Source organism: Epinephelus fuscoguttatus, linkage group LG18 (assembly GCF_011397635.1).
Source record: "Epinephelus fuscoguttatus linkage group LG18, E.fuscoguttatus.final_Chr_v1".
Lineage (NCBI taxonomy): Eukaryota > Metazoa > Chordata > Actinopteri > Perciformes > Serranidae > Epinephelus > Epinephelus fuscoguttatus.
Window position 1 is genome coordinate 29231179 of NC_064769.1, and position 16577 is coordinate 29247755.

At 40.9% G+C, this 16577-nt stretch overlaps 1 protein-coding gene across 3 annotated transcripts in view; it reads left to right on the top strand.

Moving 5' to 3' along the window:
- akna (AT-hook transcription factor) overlaps positions 1-16577 on the top strand; it is a 38831-nt gene that overhangs the window by 11075 nt on the left and 11179 nt on the right. For all 3 annotated transcript variants that reach the window (XM_049603818.1, XM_049603820.1, XM_049603819.1), the window contains exons 4-22: positions 19-322; positions 3423-3497; positions 7510-7666; positions 7937-8034; positions 8130-8189; positions 8281-8399; positions 8495-8666; positions 10191-10360; positions 10578-10736; positions 10907-11156; positions 11316-11422; positions 11669-11931; positions 12055-12187; positions 12709-12861; positions 14155-14294; positions 14575-14700; positions 15163-15270; positions 15399-15494; positions 15788-15932. In XM_049603818.1, coding sequence (XP_049459775.1) covers positions 19-322; positions 3423-3497; positions 7510-7666; positions 7937-8034; positions 8130-8189; positions 8281-8399; positions 8495-8666; positions 10191-10360; positions 10578-10736; positions 10907-11156; positions 11316-11422; positions 11669-11931; positions 12055-12187; positions 12709-12861; positions 14155-14294; positions 14575-14700; positions 15163-15270; positions 15399-15494; positions 15788-15932 — 2835 coding nt within the window. The remainder of the gene's footprint in view (positions 1-18; positions 323-3422; positions 3498-7509; positions 7667-7936; positions 8035-8129; positions 8190-8280; positions 8400-8494; positions 8667-10190; positions 10361-10577; positions 10737-10906; positions 11157-11315; positions 11423-11668; positions 11932-12054; positions 12188-12708; positions 12862-14154; positions 14295-14574; positions 14701-15162; positions 15271-15398; positions 15495-15787; positions 15933-16577) is intronic.

Genomic DNA, 16577 nt, shown 5'->3' on the forward strand with positions numbered 1-16577 from the left:
AATGTATTGTATTTTCAGAAAAGGGCCTCTGAGTTACCCCACACCAGACTTCTCCAAGGTGGAGCCCAGGGTCCGTTTCCCTAAAGGTGGCTACAAGCCCCCTAAGAGCAGACGCTCATCAAACAGGGAGTCCCTGTCACCTGAGCCCCCCTTCGTGTTTAAATCCCCTGCTGACATTGTGAAAGAAGTCCTGCTGAACACCACAGATGGATCTCCTGCTTCATCAGACTCGGACAAAACACCAATCAGTGCCGTCAACGCCACTGTGCCTCAGGAGTTCAGATGCCGCCAGCAGGCCACCGTACTGCTCGAACAACTAGAGGTACGGGTAGAGACTGAGAGTACATCTACACTCAGCTGGTTGTAGTTAAATGTATAGTATTCAGGATTTATCTCTCAATCATCACTTATGACCCACCAGAAGTGTGTGGTGGTGTATTTACACTTTGGACAATTTCAAAAATGGTCTCAAGGTTAAATAAAGATCAAAAGACCAGCGTCGTTTGACATTAGACCTCTTGCATAAAAGATAAAAACAACACATAAATAATGTAAATGACTGAAACTGCTAAAGTGCAGTCAGGTTTACTTTAAATTGACTCCACTTACACACATAAAACAGCACACAGGATAAGACAGCCTTCAGGGCTTTCTGCCAGAAAGTACTTTTTGGAAGAAATCTTTTCATTCTAACTCAAACCATGATCTTTTTCATAAATCTTCGTGTCTGTCTGGCTTAAAAATCTGAAGGCAAACTTCTCCCAAAAGCCATAAAACATGGATTAACAACATAGTTTGACCATTCCTTTATGGTATACCTTTAAAAAAACACTTTGGCCAAACTAAGCATTTCGAAAAAGGTCTCAGTGTGAAAGAAAGATTAAAACACAAGCTTCGTTTGACATTAGACAACAAAGCTGAGATTTGGAAAACAGTGAAAGCCCGGTAGAGGCTTTGTGACAAGAAGACAACTTTCTGTGACTAAATAGCTGCTCACACAACACAGGTGATGCTATTAAGCTCAAGACTTTCCAGTGAATTATGCAGTTGATAGTAATTTGGTCATCATTACACCATAGCAGTGCAGGAGTTAGTGTTCACCTGGTTGTAGTGGCAGGCAGTCTCTATAAGCCAAGACCAGATCCCTAATTTATAGTTGTTAATCTTCTGACAACAGAATGAAAAAAAAATGTGAATGTCTGTAAATGTGAGTCAGCATTGAAACACAGTACAGTTGATCACAGAGGACGAGACAGAACAGAGGTTTCACAGCTGGGATTCAGCAGAGGAACCAGACTCTCTGTCCCACTCCATTATCTGTAAAAATATTAGGCTTTAAAAGTCATTATATAGTCTTAAATTGGAACTTGTGAGGTCTTAATTGCCACATTGACATTTAATCGATCTATCAACTGCCTACCCATCATCTTTTTATCTATCCTTCATATATCTATCTTCTAATTTTTCTTTGTCAGAGACCTAAAAATCCACATTTCTGATGTTACAAATCTTAAAACCTATGATTGAACCTGAATCTGAAAATACTTGCATGGATGCATGTTATTTTTAAGTGTAGAATGCATTGTTAAAATTAGTCAGCTTAGTGTTAATGTTGTCTGGCATTTTCAGGCTTTTTCATGCTCCCAAAATTTATTTTATTTTGTCAAAATACTTGTCTTTTTTTGTCTTTGGTCCAGTGCAGGCCAGACCCAGAGTTGCTTTATTTGATAAAGCACCGCTTACATGTTTCGTGTTATTTGATTATTATAAAGCAGAAACACTTTTTAAGACTTTAAATGTATCCTCCCACTTCTGTCTGAGGACCAGCTGAAGGTGTCATGGGAGCTCCTTCCCAGAGGCAGCAGTAAGCCAGCTGTCCCACTTTATATCCTCCCTGTTGCTGTAGTAACGCCTAAGGCAAACAGTTACACATCATGCACTGAGGGAGGCACACAAAAGTGAAATCAAACCTCAAAGTTTGTTTTATTATGAGCATATCAAAGTGACTTCTATTACTACACAGTACCAAAAAGAATACTGAAGATGAGAGCTTCTTCATTCTGGTGCCTGTTTTCATAGACATTTTATGAGGGAACATGAAACAGTAATATCCTTTCTGATGAAGTCTTGGATGGTTTACAATCCCGCCCTTGTGTATTTTGGCCCATGTTGCAGTATTACAGTCTTAATGCTTTGTGTTTAATCAGTGTGCTGCACCAAAGTAATTACAAAGCTTGGACTAGTGACTGATCTTTATACAGATACTTTGATTGAAAGAGGAACTCTCTACAGATCATTGACCTTGAGACAACTTTTTTTTTTCTCCATGTAATAACAATGTATGAATTAGTGTTTTTTGGGGTGACTTTTTTTTATTAATGTCATTTTAAATTTACAGTCCAATACTGGTCTTTTCTCTCTCAGCACCACCTATGTCATTTAAGTTTGACTTGTTCCCATGCTGTAGTCACACTAGTCTTAGTATGACAATAGATAGTCAGTACATACATGTACTGCTTTATGTTATCTGCACCACACCAGTGTAATTATAGCATCTCTAAAGGCATTTTCTGAAAGTGGACCACTGTGTTAGAGCTTGCCAACATGTACACTACTTAAATTACATTCTCTCTGTAGGCGCTTATGTGTCCGTCAACCATGCTACAAACTCTGACCAATCAGACCTAGCCCTTGCCATTAGGGATCATCTGATTGGACAGAATCTGCATATATAAGTGAGGTTTATTCCACTTGTGCAGCTGTACTACTGTTAATAGTTGAAGGAGGAAAGTGTGACAAGATGAATGTAGATGAAGGTAGGAATGCCATAGAGAAAGTAGAAATTGGATTTGCTCCCATTCAACCTCAAGAGCATCAAATTTTGGTTGATCAGGTCTAGCTCAGACTGTGTCCCAGTGCACCCCATAGGTGTTGGATGAGATCAGGACTCTCTTCAGGCCAGTCAAGTTTTTTTGCACCAAATCAGGAGAAACATTTCTCTTGAACCTCTCTTTGTGCACAGGGATGTCCCTCCGCACAAAGCTATGTTGAAATAGGAAAGGGTTAACCCCAAACTGCTGACACAAAGCTGAAAGCTCACTGTTGTCGGAAATATTATTTCAAGCTGTAGCATTAAAATTTTACTTCACTGGAACGCAAATGATGAAAAACAGCCCCAGGGTGTACAAATATTTTTGATCTGCTCTATTTATCTGTGACAGACTTACAAATTACACCAGAACAGTCCATTCTCTCTGCACTCATTGCTTGTCTCCACTCTTTTGCCCAACTCTCGCTCCAACTCTTCCTTTTTTTCCATTCCTCCCTTTTTTCTCACCTCGCGTGCTTCTTTTGCACTCTCTATTTTCCTCCCCGCCCTTCCTCTCGCTTTCTCATTTCCTCTTCGTCTCCTCTGGCTGCAGGAGAACTACTACAGGCTGCTGACTGAGTACGCCGAGGCAAAGAACACCATTGATCGCCTGCGTCTGGAAGCCAAGGTAGTTAATCTAGAAATCCGGCTATAATTTATCACTGTTAATGGTGTGCAGTGGTGCGGGGATTCCAAAAACAGTACATATCGGTGCCATAAAGATTTATTTTTGGTCTTAATTCTAAATCACTACAACACCTCTAAGTTATGAGAAAGTTTCCAGGTGATGGAAGGCTTATTTTTCTCAGATATTTGATTCATTTCTGCAATGCTGTGGCTTTCTTTTAAAAAAGGAGCAGCAGTGAAAGCACTATTAATATCAGTTTCAACCTCCCCCTATGTTTTTGACAATGTAAGATTAAACTACCCATTTTATCTCTGACATTTTTGTGAGAGGCATCGTACATAGCAACTGTTTTATGTGCAAACAAAAGCTGCCAAAAAAAGACACAACAGCTTCAGATACTGTGTGGAGAGGTCTCTTCTATAGTCTGTACAGTAATATCTGAGAACAAATGACACTCAGGATGTTAGCATATACTCGTACACTGCACACACAAGTCAAATCAAGACCAGAATAAAAGTCAGGGTGGTACAGAGAATCCAGGACACTGGAAACCAGCAAAGGGCTTCTCTAAAATAAACCAAGGCCACAGTCCACATGAAGTGGGGACTGTCAGAAAGTCTTGTGACAAAACTCTTTCAGCCAATGACAGTTATCCCTTTGTGTGTGTTTTCTCTGCATGTGGTCAGTACTATTTTAGAATCAGTAGCATTGGTTGTTCATCTGCCCTTGTAAGTCTGTAGGTCATAATTTATCCATTGATTGAACAGATAGACTATCATTGCATTGCTTTACTTCGGGGCTTTCAGATACCCCAAACATAATACCATTTACTTGTTGCTTTGGTATTTTTGTGGCCATGTAATATGACCCAACAATATTCTGTGCCTTTTATGTGTGCTGTCAAGATGCCTTCACCAAGTACAGGGATAAAAGGGCAAAGATGATTGTCTTACTAGAGGGATAGTTCAGATCTTCTGAAGTGGATTTCTGTGTTCTACATACAGTACATAACAGTTGGCATGCCTCCAGTTTGGAGAAGCAGACAGGAGTACGACTTGGAAGCTAAACAGTGTACTGCTGCAAAGGGGTCAGCAACCAAATGTATCTTAGCCACCTAAAAAAATCAAAATCAGTTTGAGTGTACATTGTATTTAGAATATTTTCACTGCTTTACCTTGCCAACAGACAGCAATTTCCAATGAGGAGTTGAAGCCGTTAAATGGTGCCACCAGACACCATTGAGTGTTTTAAAGAGATAGTTTGGATTCAGCAAAGTCACACAATAACACAACAAACTACCCATTGAGGAAGCAGTACACCAGCAGCTCCCATTTCTTTTATCAAAGGAGTCCTGCTTTCATAAGAGCATAAATGGGGAACTGAAGCCATTAATGGCTTCCCCGTCAGAAAGGGCTGTCTACGGCAAGGTAAAGCAGTGAAAATATTCTCAATCTCGGTTACACTTGAACTGTTATTTATTTTTGTAGGTGGCTAAAATACATTTTGCTGCTGCCCAAATCCACAGCAGTACACTGCTTAGTTTCTGTGTTGGTACTCTGTCTGCTTCTTCAAACTGGGGGCGTCCTGACCAACATCTACTGTGTGTAATACACTGACTATGGGTGAGAACCTCACACAACCCAATTTCAAAACATCCAAACTGTCCTTTTGAAGGGAATTCTAGCATCAAGATATAAATATTAATAATGATAATTTTATATTTGTATATATAGCTCGGCAATAGCAAAAGAGTCTAGATGAGCTGATCTGGTAAAAGAATATGCAGTTAAAAGTGCAAAGAAAAATCTGATGAAAGCAAATTCAAAAAGGGAGGTTTATACAGTAAAGCCAGATATGCTAATTTGTTTATTTCAGATTTATATTTTTATCATTATTTATGCTATTTAATTATTATTATAACAAATATGCATCAGTTTGTTGTGTATGTTTACTCCTCATCTTTATTTCTACAGGACAGACCTAGAGAGTACGAGCAGCCCAGGGACAGAAATTGTCAGCACATCACAGGCAGACCAGTATGTCAGAACCAGTGATTAGAAATCTTACAAAAGAGGGACAAGAGGAGTGTTCAAGTTTAGTGAAGTAGCTACTTTCAAAAATTATTGGCCCGTTTCTGTAGGAGCAGCAGCGCTCCACAATCAGCACCAATTAAAATCAGCTTACTGGGTTCTCCGCCTCTCCTCCATCTCCTTCACCACAGCACTGAAGCACCATCTGCCTCATCCTCCCTCTGCTTGTACAACATCACACAGACAGGGTGGGAGGAGTATCTTTACGCTGAAATGATTTGTCAGATTATTTTTCAAACGCAGAGTTTTAATGTTGTGTGAACCCTGAATGATTAGTTCAAACAGCAGGTAATGCATCTTCTTAGACTTGAATCAAGGGATGCCATAATCTTCTTATTACAAGCTCAAGTAATGGTATTTTATACAAAACTCGTTTTGTTTTAAATTAATAACTTAAACACTTCACATAATATTGTATTCTCTTTTATCAGAAATAGATTCTTGTAGATTTTATCTCTAATCCTTCAGTTTCCTCTTGTGGCTCAGCGTGCATCCATTTTATCAGAGACATGGTGGGTTCTTGTCTGATTAATGATCTCATTTTATTTCAGTCCATCCTTCTGACCCATTTTTTTTAAGTGTCTTGACTCTTAACAGAAAATAAAAGCAGCTCATGAGCTTTTCTATGTGCTTCTCCCACTGTGTGTGCACATGTGTTTTAATGGGACGGTTGAGGTCAGTTTAAGGTCATTATAATTTATTGCATAGAGGGGAGGGGCGTCCATTCATTTTTATCGTCATTCAGTTCTGTTTGTGTGTTAACAGGAGGGGAGGGGTGAACAGCCAGTGTGTGTGTTAACCCTTAGTTATATCACACACTTCAGTTCAAATTCAGCCAGTTTTCTGCTCTGAAATGACCTGTTCGTTGTTGTGGGTTCACAATTTGCCTCTTCAGTCAGAAAGTGAAAACATGTGACTTAATTTCACTAGATGGGAATGTAGGTTAACTGTATGTTTAGCAAATCCAATTGAGTTGGATTGTCTCTGTGCTTTCCAAGCGATATGATTACATTTGTTTTTCTGCGGACATTTTTAGAGTGAGAAACTTCCCAACATGTTATAGAAACTGTTTTCGTCAACAGTACCAAATGTACTGTTGCTCAGGCTGTTCTTTCACCTGGCTTAGTCTAGAATTGATCAATGATCCAAAAGTGTTAAAGTCTTGAATTGTGACAGCAGATGAAGTCATTGCCATCATGTCAAAAAAGAACATTCCTGCTAAGCTGTTCACATAGCTAATGAAAAATTAATATTCCCCTAATAACCTTGTTTACATGCAGCCATGCATACTCCGATTAACGTGCCTTAACATGTCATTTATCATGTCAAAATACAGAGAAGTGGAACAACTGAAGCCGCTTGTGCCGTCTTGCTTCTTTGCCTTCATCAGCCACATCTTGTTGAAAACGTCGTAGTTATGATGTCTGCGCATGTCCACAAAGCTTTTGATAACCAAGTCTTTTGTAATGTTTAAAAGTAGGGATGTTTCTCCTTCAAACCACAAATGTGGCCTTTTCTTTTGGGCATCTCTATCCCAGCCTTGCAAACTGCTGGTTTGTGTATAATGTATCCATGACAACACACAGAGCTGACTGAAACAGGCAAAAGGCCATGTGTCATAAACTGCATTAAAAACCCCAAGTGAGACGCATTTTCGGAATGCTCCTAAAACCCAAATAATACCAGCATGTCCTGGTCTTCATCAGAAAATACTACATTTGAAATAAGGCATAACTCAGAATATCCTAATGAAATATACTGTCTACATGACCCATATCAAATTCTGAATATTGTCATATTCAGAATAGTAGTGGAATATTAGTGTGCAGGTAAACATAGTCACTGATATCACTGTTCTTGTGGAAAGGAAAAAGTTGTACCAGTACCTCCAGACCTCTGTAAATGTTTCATATCTCCACCAGGTGAACTTGTACTCTGACCCTCCAAAGCCTGGCCACTTGGTGCAGTCAGGACTGAACCAGGACACCTCAAAGCTCATGATGCTGAATTTTCCTCAGGCTCAGAGAGCAGAGATCAACTTGGCCTCTCCTCATCCAAACGGACACAGCACTCATCAGGGTACATTCATCCTGTTCTATAGTCACCACTTTGCCGTCAAATTCATTAGTTCATTCATCATACGTATGTCATATAAATCAAGTGATTTTGATTTCCACGTTGCCATCTGAGTCACACTGCTCTCCTGATTTATCACTGAACATCAAGGTGCACATGCAAACAAATCAGCTGGCTTTTATCTGTCATTCAGCTGCTGCTAAAGTTGCATTATTCTGTAAACATGCATAGTATAACTCTTCTTCCCTCTGCACCTGTCTGTCAAATAAACAGGAAGTTCACCTGCCTGTTCCACAAGAAGCCCAGACCCTCAGGTGGGACAGAAACTGGTCAAGATCCTCTACAACCAGGCTGGCAAGTTCCTCCAGCAGGTATAAGACCTATTAAAACTATCAGCAGTGATGGAAATCATTACAGATTTGCTAGATGTGATAAAGAGATAAAGGTTTTGTTTTTCTTCATTCAGCTGCAGACGACTGAGGATCTCCTAAAGAGCAAAAAACTAAAACCTGTTGACCTGATAAAGGTAAGAACAACCATTCAGTTAAAATTGTTTAGAAGAATTTTGTCTAATGGCCATTTTTTATTCAGACCAATGAAGCCGTGCTCTTTTTCAGGATCTCTCGCTGCTGTCTGAGGGGCTCGACTCTTTAGAAAGGGGCTTCCTGTTAGCAAGAGATGAGCACAAACTCCTGCAGCACCAACATGCAGCAATCAGCCACTTTGACCCTGAGCGGTGAGACTCTGAGAAAATAGATTACATTTTAATTTCTGTGCATGTGTTGTTTTTGCTGTTGTCATTATGTTTGTGCCTGTATGTGTATGTTTCAGGGAGCTGGAGGGGCTGATCTTTCAGTGTGGGCTGCGTATGGATGAGCTGAAGGAGCAGGTGGAACAGATGCAACAAGAGCAGCCCACCTGCGAGGCTCCTCCCTCTCCTTCTCCTCACCCCACCTCTTCATCTGTCCCCTCTGAGGGGGGAGAAACTCTGACTCGCCCACAGGTAGCATCAAACAGCTCTGTCTTGAACTGTACAGACAAATGATTTGACTTTTGCACCTGTGCATAAAGAGTAAAATATGCTGGTTAATGCTGAAACAATAAGTCAATCACAGATCGACAGAAAATTAATAAATTGATTACTCATTTAGGGTGGTGTAGTCGTAAGCACTGTCGCCTCAAAGCAAGAGGGCTCTGGGTTCGAACCTGCTTTCTTTGTTCTCCAAGTCCTCTGGATTCCTCTCAGTCCAAAGACATGCACATTAGGTTAAGTGTTGACTTTTAATTGGATGGATGGATTAATTATTTCATCATTCATCAAGCACAAATGCCAAAAAGTTGCTGGTTCCAGCTTCTCAAATAAGAGGACTCTCTGCTTTCTCTGTTTTGTATCATTGTAAACTGAATATCTTTGAGTTGTTGGTTGAGAAAAAAAACAAGTCACTTAAAGCAAAAACATCACTATAAAATAATGCAAAATATCCACCACATTCTTGGTGGATATTTTGCATTATTTTATAGTGATGTTTTTAGCTACTTATTTCACAACATTTAAAGTGAGGTTTAAACTTAGACTAGTCAACTACTCAAAAAGTAAAAACCTCACTTTAAACATTGTGAAATAAGTAGAGTAAGTAGTAGTAAAAACAGTCAGAATTGGGCACAATTAAATCTGTTAGTGTGCTGAATGTGGTTGCGCACTGCTCTGACACATGCAGCCTTATTTCCATTTTCTTGCAAATACTGAAAACCGTGCTGTTTTTAAAAGATGTCATCTTTGTTCTACTTTCCACTGTGCTACTTGTGGAATGAGGCAGACAAGCCAATGTATTTTTTGTTGTTGTTTTTCCCCAGATTTTTTTTTCTTAAGCTGGAGCTGTCAACATTAGTATTTATTGGACATTAATTTCTTTATAGAGTAACATTTGAGGAGGAGAATATGACATTTTGCAAATAATCTTATTATGTAATTTAAATGTTTATTAATGAAACAATTAAAAAAAAAATTAAGTAAGTGGTACCGACTAGTATTTTTGGTGCCGACTAGCAAGGGTGGCAACATTTAATTGACAAGTTGACTAACAGCACACATTCCTACTATTTTATTAAATTTAACTGACCAAATATGATAAATAAAAAAAAATAATTAACAAATGAATTAATAACCAAAATAATTGTACGTTTTAGCCCTAAAGCTGGTGTTGGTGCTGATTTAAAATTATATAATATTGGATCTTTGTCCATATGGTCATCATCTCATTTTAATTTTAGCCAGTACAAATTATTTCCCTGAAAGATAATGGTGTTATGCCACAAACAGTTTGCTCTACATAATGATTTCAACATTGACTATTTCTCAAAGGGCTAATTAAACTACTAAAAGTAGCTTTATAGCTGTCAGCCCATTGGCTTTCATGTAATGTGACCTTTGTTGGTTAATGGAAAACACACTCCTGCTATGAAATGACAGGATGTAATTGCAGCCACATCCGATTTTATATAATGATCTAACTTCATCTCCTTCTAGAGCCCACCTGTGCCTTTGTTGGTTGATCCAGGAGAGGCTGCGGCAGTGGAGGTGAGCTCAGCCAGTGAAGAGAGTGATGAAGAGGAGGAAACTTTGAATTCTCTCTACCTCAAACCTCTGAGTGACAAACGCAGCCATGTTGAGCAAGACTTTGCTGCACTAATGGATCAGTGAGTGATTTTCTTTTTCCTTCAGTTTGCTTAGAAAAAGTGAAGAAGGTCACATCTGTATCTTTACTGTGGAGGGATTTTTGTTAATGTTGAGATATTCTTTTGGATATTTTGGATATTCTTTTGCTCAGAAGAAGAGACAGAAAATAAGGAGCTGTGCGTGCAGCTGTGACTTTCATTATTTCACCCTGATTGTTTCTTTCCTCCTTCTGTTTAGCTACCAAAGCTTCAAGGAACTTCCCAAACTTTTAGACCATAACCAGAAGGAAGGAGCTCTTTCTGCTGCCTTAAGAGACATGCGGCCTGGGGACGAGGAGAAAGAGAGGCATGGCAAAGAAACTGGAAACCTGAAAGTCCAGAAAATTCTTCCACACAGGTTAGTCTTCATAGCACCAGACAAGATGAGCTCAATCGACAGCGCAGTAATCTTCAGTTCAAAATAAAACTGCTGTTCCAGATACATTTTGATAGAAGGAACCAGATGTAATTAAATCTGTAGAAAAACAAACACAAAATTCACTAAATTCTCTGTTCTCCTCTTCACAGCAAAGACAAATCATACCATCAGGATTCTCCTCATGCTCACACCAGCAAACAGCACACCAACAGGTCCGGTCCTCCTTCACACAGGGCATCCAGCCCGTCCACCACACTCCCTCTTCATCGTCCCAGTAGCAGAAAGAGGTTAGAGGTGGGAAAGTCCCACAGCAGCAGTCTGAGCAGTCTGGGAGAGATCACTGCACTGGACAGGAGGAACTCTAAACTCCAAACTGGGAGCAGCAGAGTGCTTTCTCAGGTCAGTTTTACATCGTAAACTGCCCGGTTGAAGTAACAGTTGACTGTCTCGTATCTGTGCAAAGTTTGTCAGTAGAGAGATGTTTTCACATTCCTCTGTTGAAGCCGGAGATTTAAACATATGCCATACTTAATCTTTGTTGTGTGCTGTGTTGAGCAGGATGGGATCATCTCTCCAGAGACGGACAGTGGGTTTGTCTGCTCAGAGAGCAGCCGTCTGACTCCTGCAGCAGCTCCCAGTCCTCTCCACCAGAGGGCCTCAGAGAGGTGAGGAGGTCCAACACTGCCTCTGCGCTTCCACGCTAATTTACTGCACCATAAACACTTGCCCTCTGTGCCATCCCCCACCCCTGTTAAACACACACACACACAGCATACTGATGCCTGACCCTACAACTCTAAAGCCCCTGATTGTCCTTTGCTTACCAATATTTATTTTATACAGTCTAGTGCTAATTATGTCTTTTCTGTTTCCATCTTTGTATGTTTGAATATTCATCCATCCTCCAACAGTGTTTCAGTGCCTCACAAGGGGAACCCAGGGAATCCTCAGACAGGCGCAGTCTCAGAACCATCTCCTGCTTCCTCACCATCACAGCGTCGCACGGCTATGGAGCCCAGAAGGGGCCCACGGCTAAGCCACGACCAGCCAAAGAGAACCAGACAGGGGCAGAGGAGACGCACCTTCTCCTGCTCTCCACAGCGCTGGGCCAGGCAGACAGAAAAAACTGCCGCTGACAGTGGGACCAGTGAGTTTGGGCTGGAGAGTGACAGCTGTGAGTGTCCAACTTTTGTCTGTCACCTGACATTGTTAATAATGTTCTCCTGTGATTCTCTTACTATGTCATTACTCATAGTCATTAGTGTTTCTTTCATTGTGTCCTCCTCTGTCTCTGTAGCTCACACTGTGTCTGAGGAGGGACGGAACGACCAGTACACCCTCCACAGCTCCAGCCCAAGCTCCTCCCCTGCACGGTATCACCATGGCGATTCTCCCAAAGCTCTGAGCTCTAGTCATTCAGCGAATCGCGAGTGAGTGTGTGTGGCAGCAGCTGCCATAGCGATAGCTGTGCAAACATGGCCAGGTTTATGTCTCCCTGTAGAGACTCCTGGATGGAATGAAAAAAATATTTTCAGACAGAAAATTGATTAGTTAACTCCTGTAAGTTTATTCAGCAACATCAAATTACAGCTCTCATTAAATGTTAAACCGTCTTTAATGTTTCTATCATGTATTTTATTACAGAATCGGCTGCTATTGAATGTGGTTGCATATTAGGAGGTACTCTGTAATGTTTCCTGCATGGTGTGGTGTTGCATGACTCTTTTCAAAGAGTGTGTACGTTTGGACTGACACCTGCACAGATATTTAATGGCACCTTGAATATTTTCACAGTGCAGCACTGCAATGGTTACATTTACTGAAGTTTACTACTGTTTGACCTTGGATACGTGTGGTGTTGAAAAACCAAAATATATGTACTGAATGCAAACATGACCTCCACCTGGATTGTTTCATGTGATTTTAAACATCTTCTGTGTGTGTTTTTTAGTGATGCAATCCAGACGCTGCAGGCCGAGGTGACCAGACTGAGGGAGAGCTTAGAAAGCTGTCTGAGAAATAGGAAGCCTTTGAGCTCTGTGAGAGCAGCTCCCTCAGCTCAGGAGAACCACACTCACCACAACACCTTTACACCTCACATCAGGTTGGTTTCTTCCAGGTGTAACAACAACCATCCTTAAACAACAATGCCTGTGCCACTGCTTTTTGTCCGCAGAGTGAAGCAGTAGGGCAGAACAGGGAAGCCTATACCCATATAAATGTTCATCCATCCATTATTCTAACCGCCAATCTTATTCATGGTCAGAAGGGGGTGGAGCCAAGTCCAGCTGATGATGGGCGGGAGGTGGGGTAAACCTTGGACAGGTCAAGACACTGTTACAGGGCTGACACATGGAGACAGACAACCACAAAGGCCCTGTTTATACCTGGTGTTAACATGTGTCTTGGGCAATTCAATCACAGTTGGACATGACAGCTTTAAGTACAGGTGGGAATGCAGCAAATGTGTCCTCAAAATGTTACACAGGTCAGACACAGTGCTTAAAGACTGCGGTCCTCCCGGGAAAGGGTCAGTTCAACATGTGCCCCAGTAGCAACTTTTTTTCTTCCTGGAATGGTAAAGGCATGACCCACCCTACTCTTCCTCTGATTGGGTAGTACTTGTTACCTTTGTTGGGTGGGTTGGTTAGGTTTAGACATGAGGAGTGAGACTGGTTAGGGTAAGGGCAGGTCATGCCTTTGCCATCCTAGAAAAAACTTGTACCCAGTTAGCATGAGCTAGCATAGCAGTGGCTGTTTAATGATCTCAGCAAACTCACACCGACACTGAGACGGTTCGACTCTGCCATTAAACCTGTTAGTAACCGTAAAGTTTCGTTAGCTGTGTGATGCTAGTAGTTAGTTCTGTCATTATGTGTGTGCAGGCTGACTCTTACCAACTGTCTATGGCGCAGCACTCACACTCCTGCAGCTGTAGTCTCCTGCTGATGGTGAAGATAATAGGATATGATATGATATGGAGCAGTAGAAAAGGGGGCTTTAGAGATGTCCACATGTGATCCAATTCCCTGAGTAGCCTGTTAATACCAGGTATAAACAGTCTCTTAGTCTGTCTGTTCACACTGGGCATTAGAATATGTCTCCTCATTTTTCTTGAGGGACTACTGGTCGCTCGATATGCACTGATCTCAAGATGCACTGGGTTCATTCACACCTGTACTTAGAGCTGTCCACTTGTGATCTGATCACCCAAGACGCTACTATCACGTGTAAACAGGGCCATAGAGACAGACGACCATTCACACCTAATGGGAGTTTAAGGTCAACAGTTAACCTAACCTGAATGTCTTTAGACTGAACCTGAAGAAAACTAACATTAACATTATCTGCTTTTATGTCAGCTTGTACTTAAGTTGGTCTTTTCCCCATTGCTTAGGCTTGGGGAGCGATGGCCTAATGTCAGCAGGGATAGAAGAGACAGACAGACGGTTGATGAGGTAGAGGAGGCCATGCCGAGACGAACAACCAGGAAGAGATCATCTTCTGAACACAGACAGAAACCTCAACCTGATATCTGTAAGTTGAAAGGTCTTGAATAATCCAAAATTTACAACCAGCACATGTGTATAGTCTGTATTTCAGTGAAGGATGAGAATAATTAAACAGGTTTACTAACATGCATACATGAGCCCTAAATGGTGAGACATTACATTTTGACATACTCAGGATTTGGTCCAAAGAGAGTAACACACAAGAACCCAACTAAATGTGTGTGATAGATCATAAAGTCAAACAAGCTCATTCAAATTAATAAATACAACACATGATTTAGTGCATGTAATGTTTTTATTTTCAGTGACAGGTTCAGAGCCCTCTGCACCCCAGCCTAAGCCTCTGATGTCCAGGTCTACCCAAACATCCACTGCAGCACCAGACAGCTGCCGTTTACGCACAAATAAGGGCCACAGCAGAACCCACCCCAGTAAGAATTTACATCCCTGTACTGCACACATTTTTATCTGTCAGCTTTACCCCAGCAAACAGAAATTCAGCTGATCTTTAAGGCAACTTCAGACGTTTGGAATAAAAGAGAAGCCGTCCACATTGATGCGGTCAGAGAATTAAAATTCATTCATTTTAATGCATTTATTATTCAACACCTGCATGTTGTGATCTTTGTTTTATCCAGAACTTAACACAGAAATAAAATCAAGACAAAACACCACCAGTAAATCACCTTTATTGTTGGTCACCCATTAGGTACCTAACCCCATGCTGGACCCTGCAACTTAGCAGCCCTGTCACACACAAAACTAAATTAATGAATTAAATCAAATGAATTCACAGATACATCTGTTCATTTCAACACAGTCCTTTAGATGCAAATGTGTCAGAACAGATTGTGTATGCCCTGCTGATGATTGTATTTGTGTGTGTGTTGCAGGGCAGCATACAGTAGAAGTGTCTGAAACAGCAGATGAACCTGACAGCAGAGGGCGTCGAGCTCCTCTTTGTGCTCAGTGTTTGTCACGTCGCCAAGGGCAATCCGAGAGTAAGGAGGCGTCTTTCATCCTTTCTTTCCACGTTTGATCTTACTTCTGACCTTTTTTAATTTAGCAGGCAGGGTAACACAAAGTTTTGTCATCATTCATTTTTCCGCTTGCTTGTTTTTTTACTCAGTGCCAACTGGTGGCGACAGAGAGCCGAGTCACTCCTCTTGCTGTCTTCACTGTCCCCTCTGTGGACGCTCTGAATCTTGTAGAAGCACTGAGCCAGGTTAGAGACCATGTGATTAAAGCTGTGATGCTGCTCAAATACACTGTTAACAGAGGACTGAACTCTTAGTGCTGACAGAGAGGTTGTAAACAGTTATGTCTCTATGCCTCAGGCCTTTGCTCTGTGTGGTTGATGATGTAATCCATGACTTATATTGTTCTTCAGAGTCGGCAGCACAAACTTGTGTACAGTGATTGTGCTCAGGAAATAAGTCAGTTCAAGCTGCAGTAAATGAAATGAGTTTGATTTTGTTAAGTGTTAATGGAACTGCTGACCTGCCATGTGATTCACAGACTGTCGCAGAGTCTCGGACCCTCCTGTACACACAAGCTGTCAATCAGGCGAGTCCCTGGACAGAGCTGCGAGGACCAGATACTTTGCAGCTGCAGCTCCTCCTGCACTACTACAATGCATGCCAGTGTGCCCACCACCACTTCTGTAAGTAATCTACCACACACACACACACACACACACACACACACACAGTGAAGAGCCCTTTATGTCATTAGCCTCTGACCTCTGAAGTGGATACCTGTTGACACAAGAGGATGAGAGCCTTTTTTTCCTCATGATTTTGGACCACATACTATACTATGACTTTTTTTTATGATTTGGGACGACATACTATACTATGACTTTTTTTATGATTTAGGACGACATACTATACTATGACTTTTTTTCATGATTTGGGACGACATACTATACTATGACTTTTTTTCATGATTTGGAACGACATACTGTACGATGACTTTTTTTTCATGGTTTTGGACGACATACTATACTATGACTTTTTTTCATGATTTGGAACGACATACTGTACGATGACTTTTTTTTCATGGTTTTGGACGACATACTATACTATGACTTTTTTTCATGATTTGGGACGACATACTAAATTATGACTTTTTTTCATGATTTGGGACGACATACTATACTATGACTTTTTTTCATGATTTGGGACGACATACTATACTATGACTTTTTTTTCATGATTTAGGACGACATACTATACTATGACTTTTTTTTCATGATTTGGGACGACATACTATACTATGACTTTTTTTATGATTTGGGACGACATAC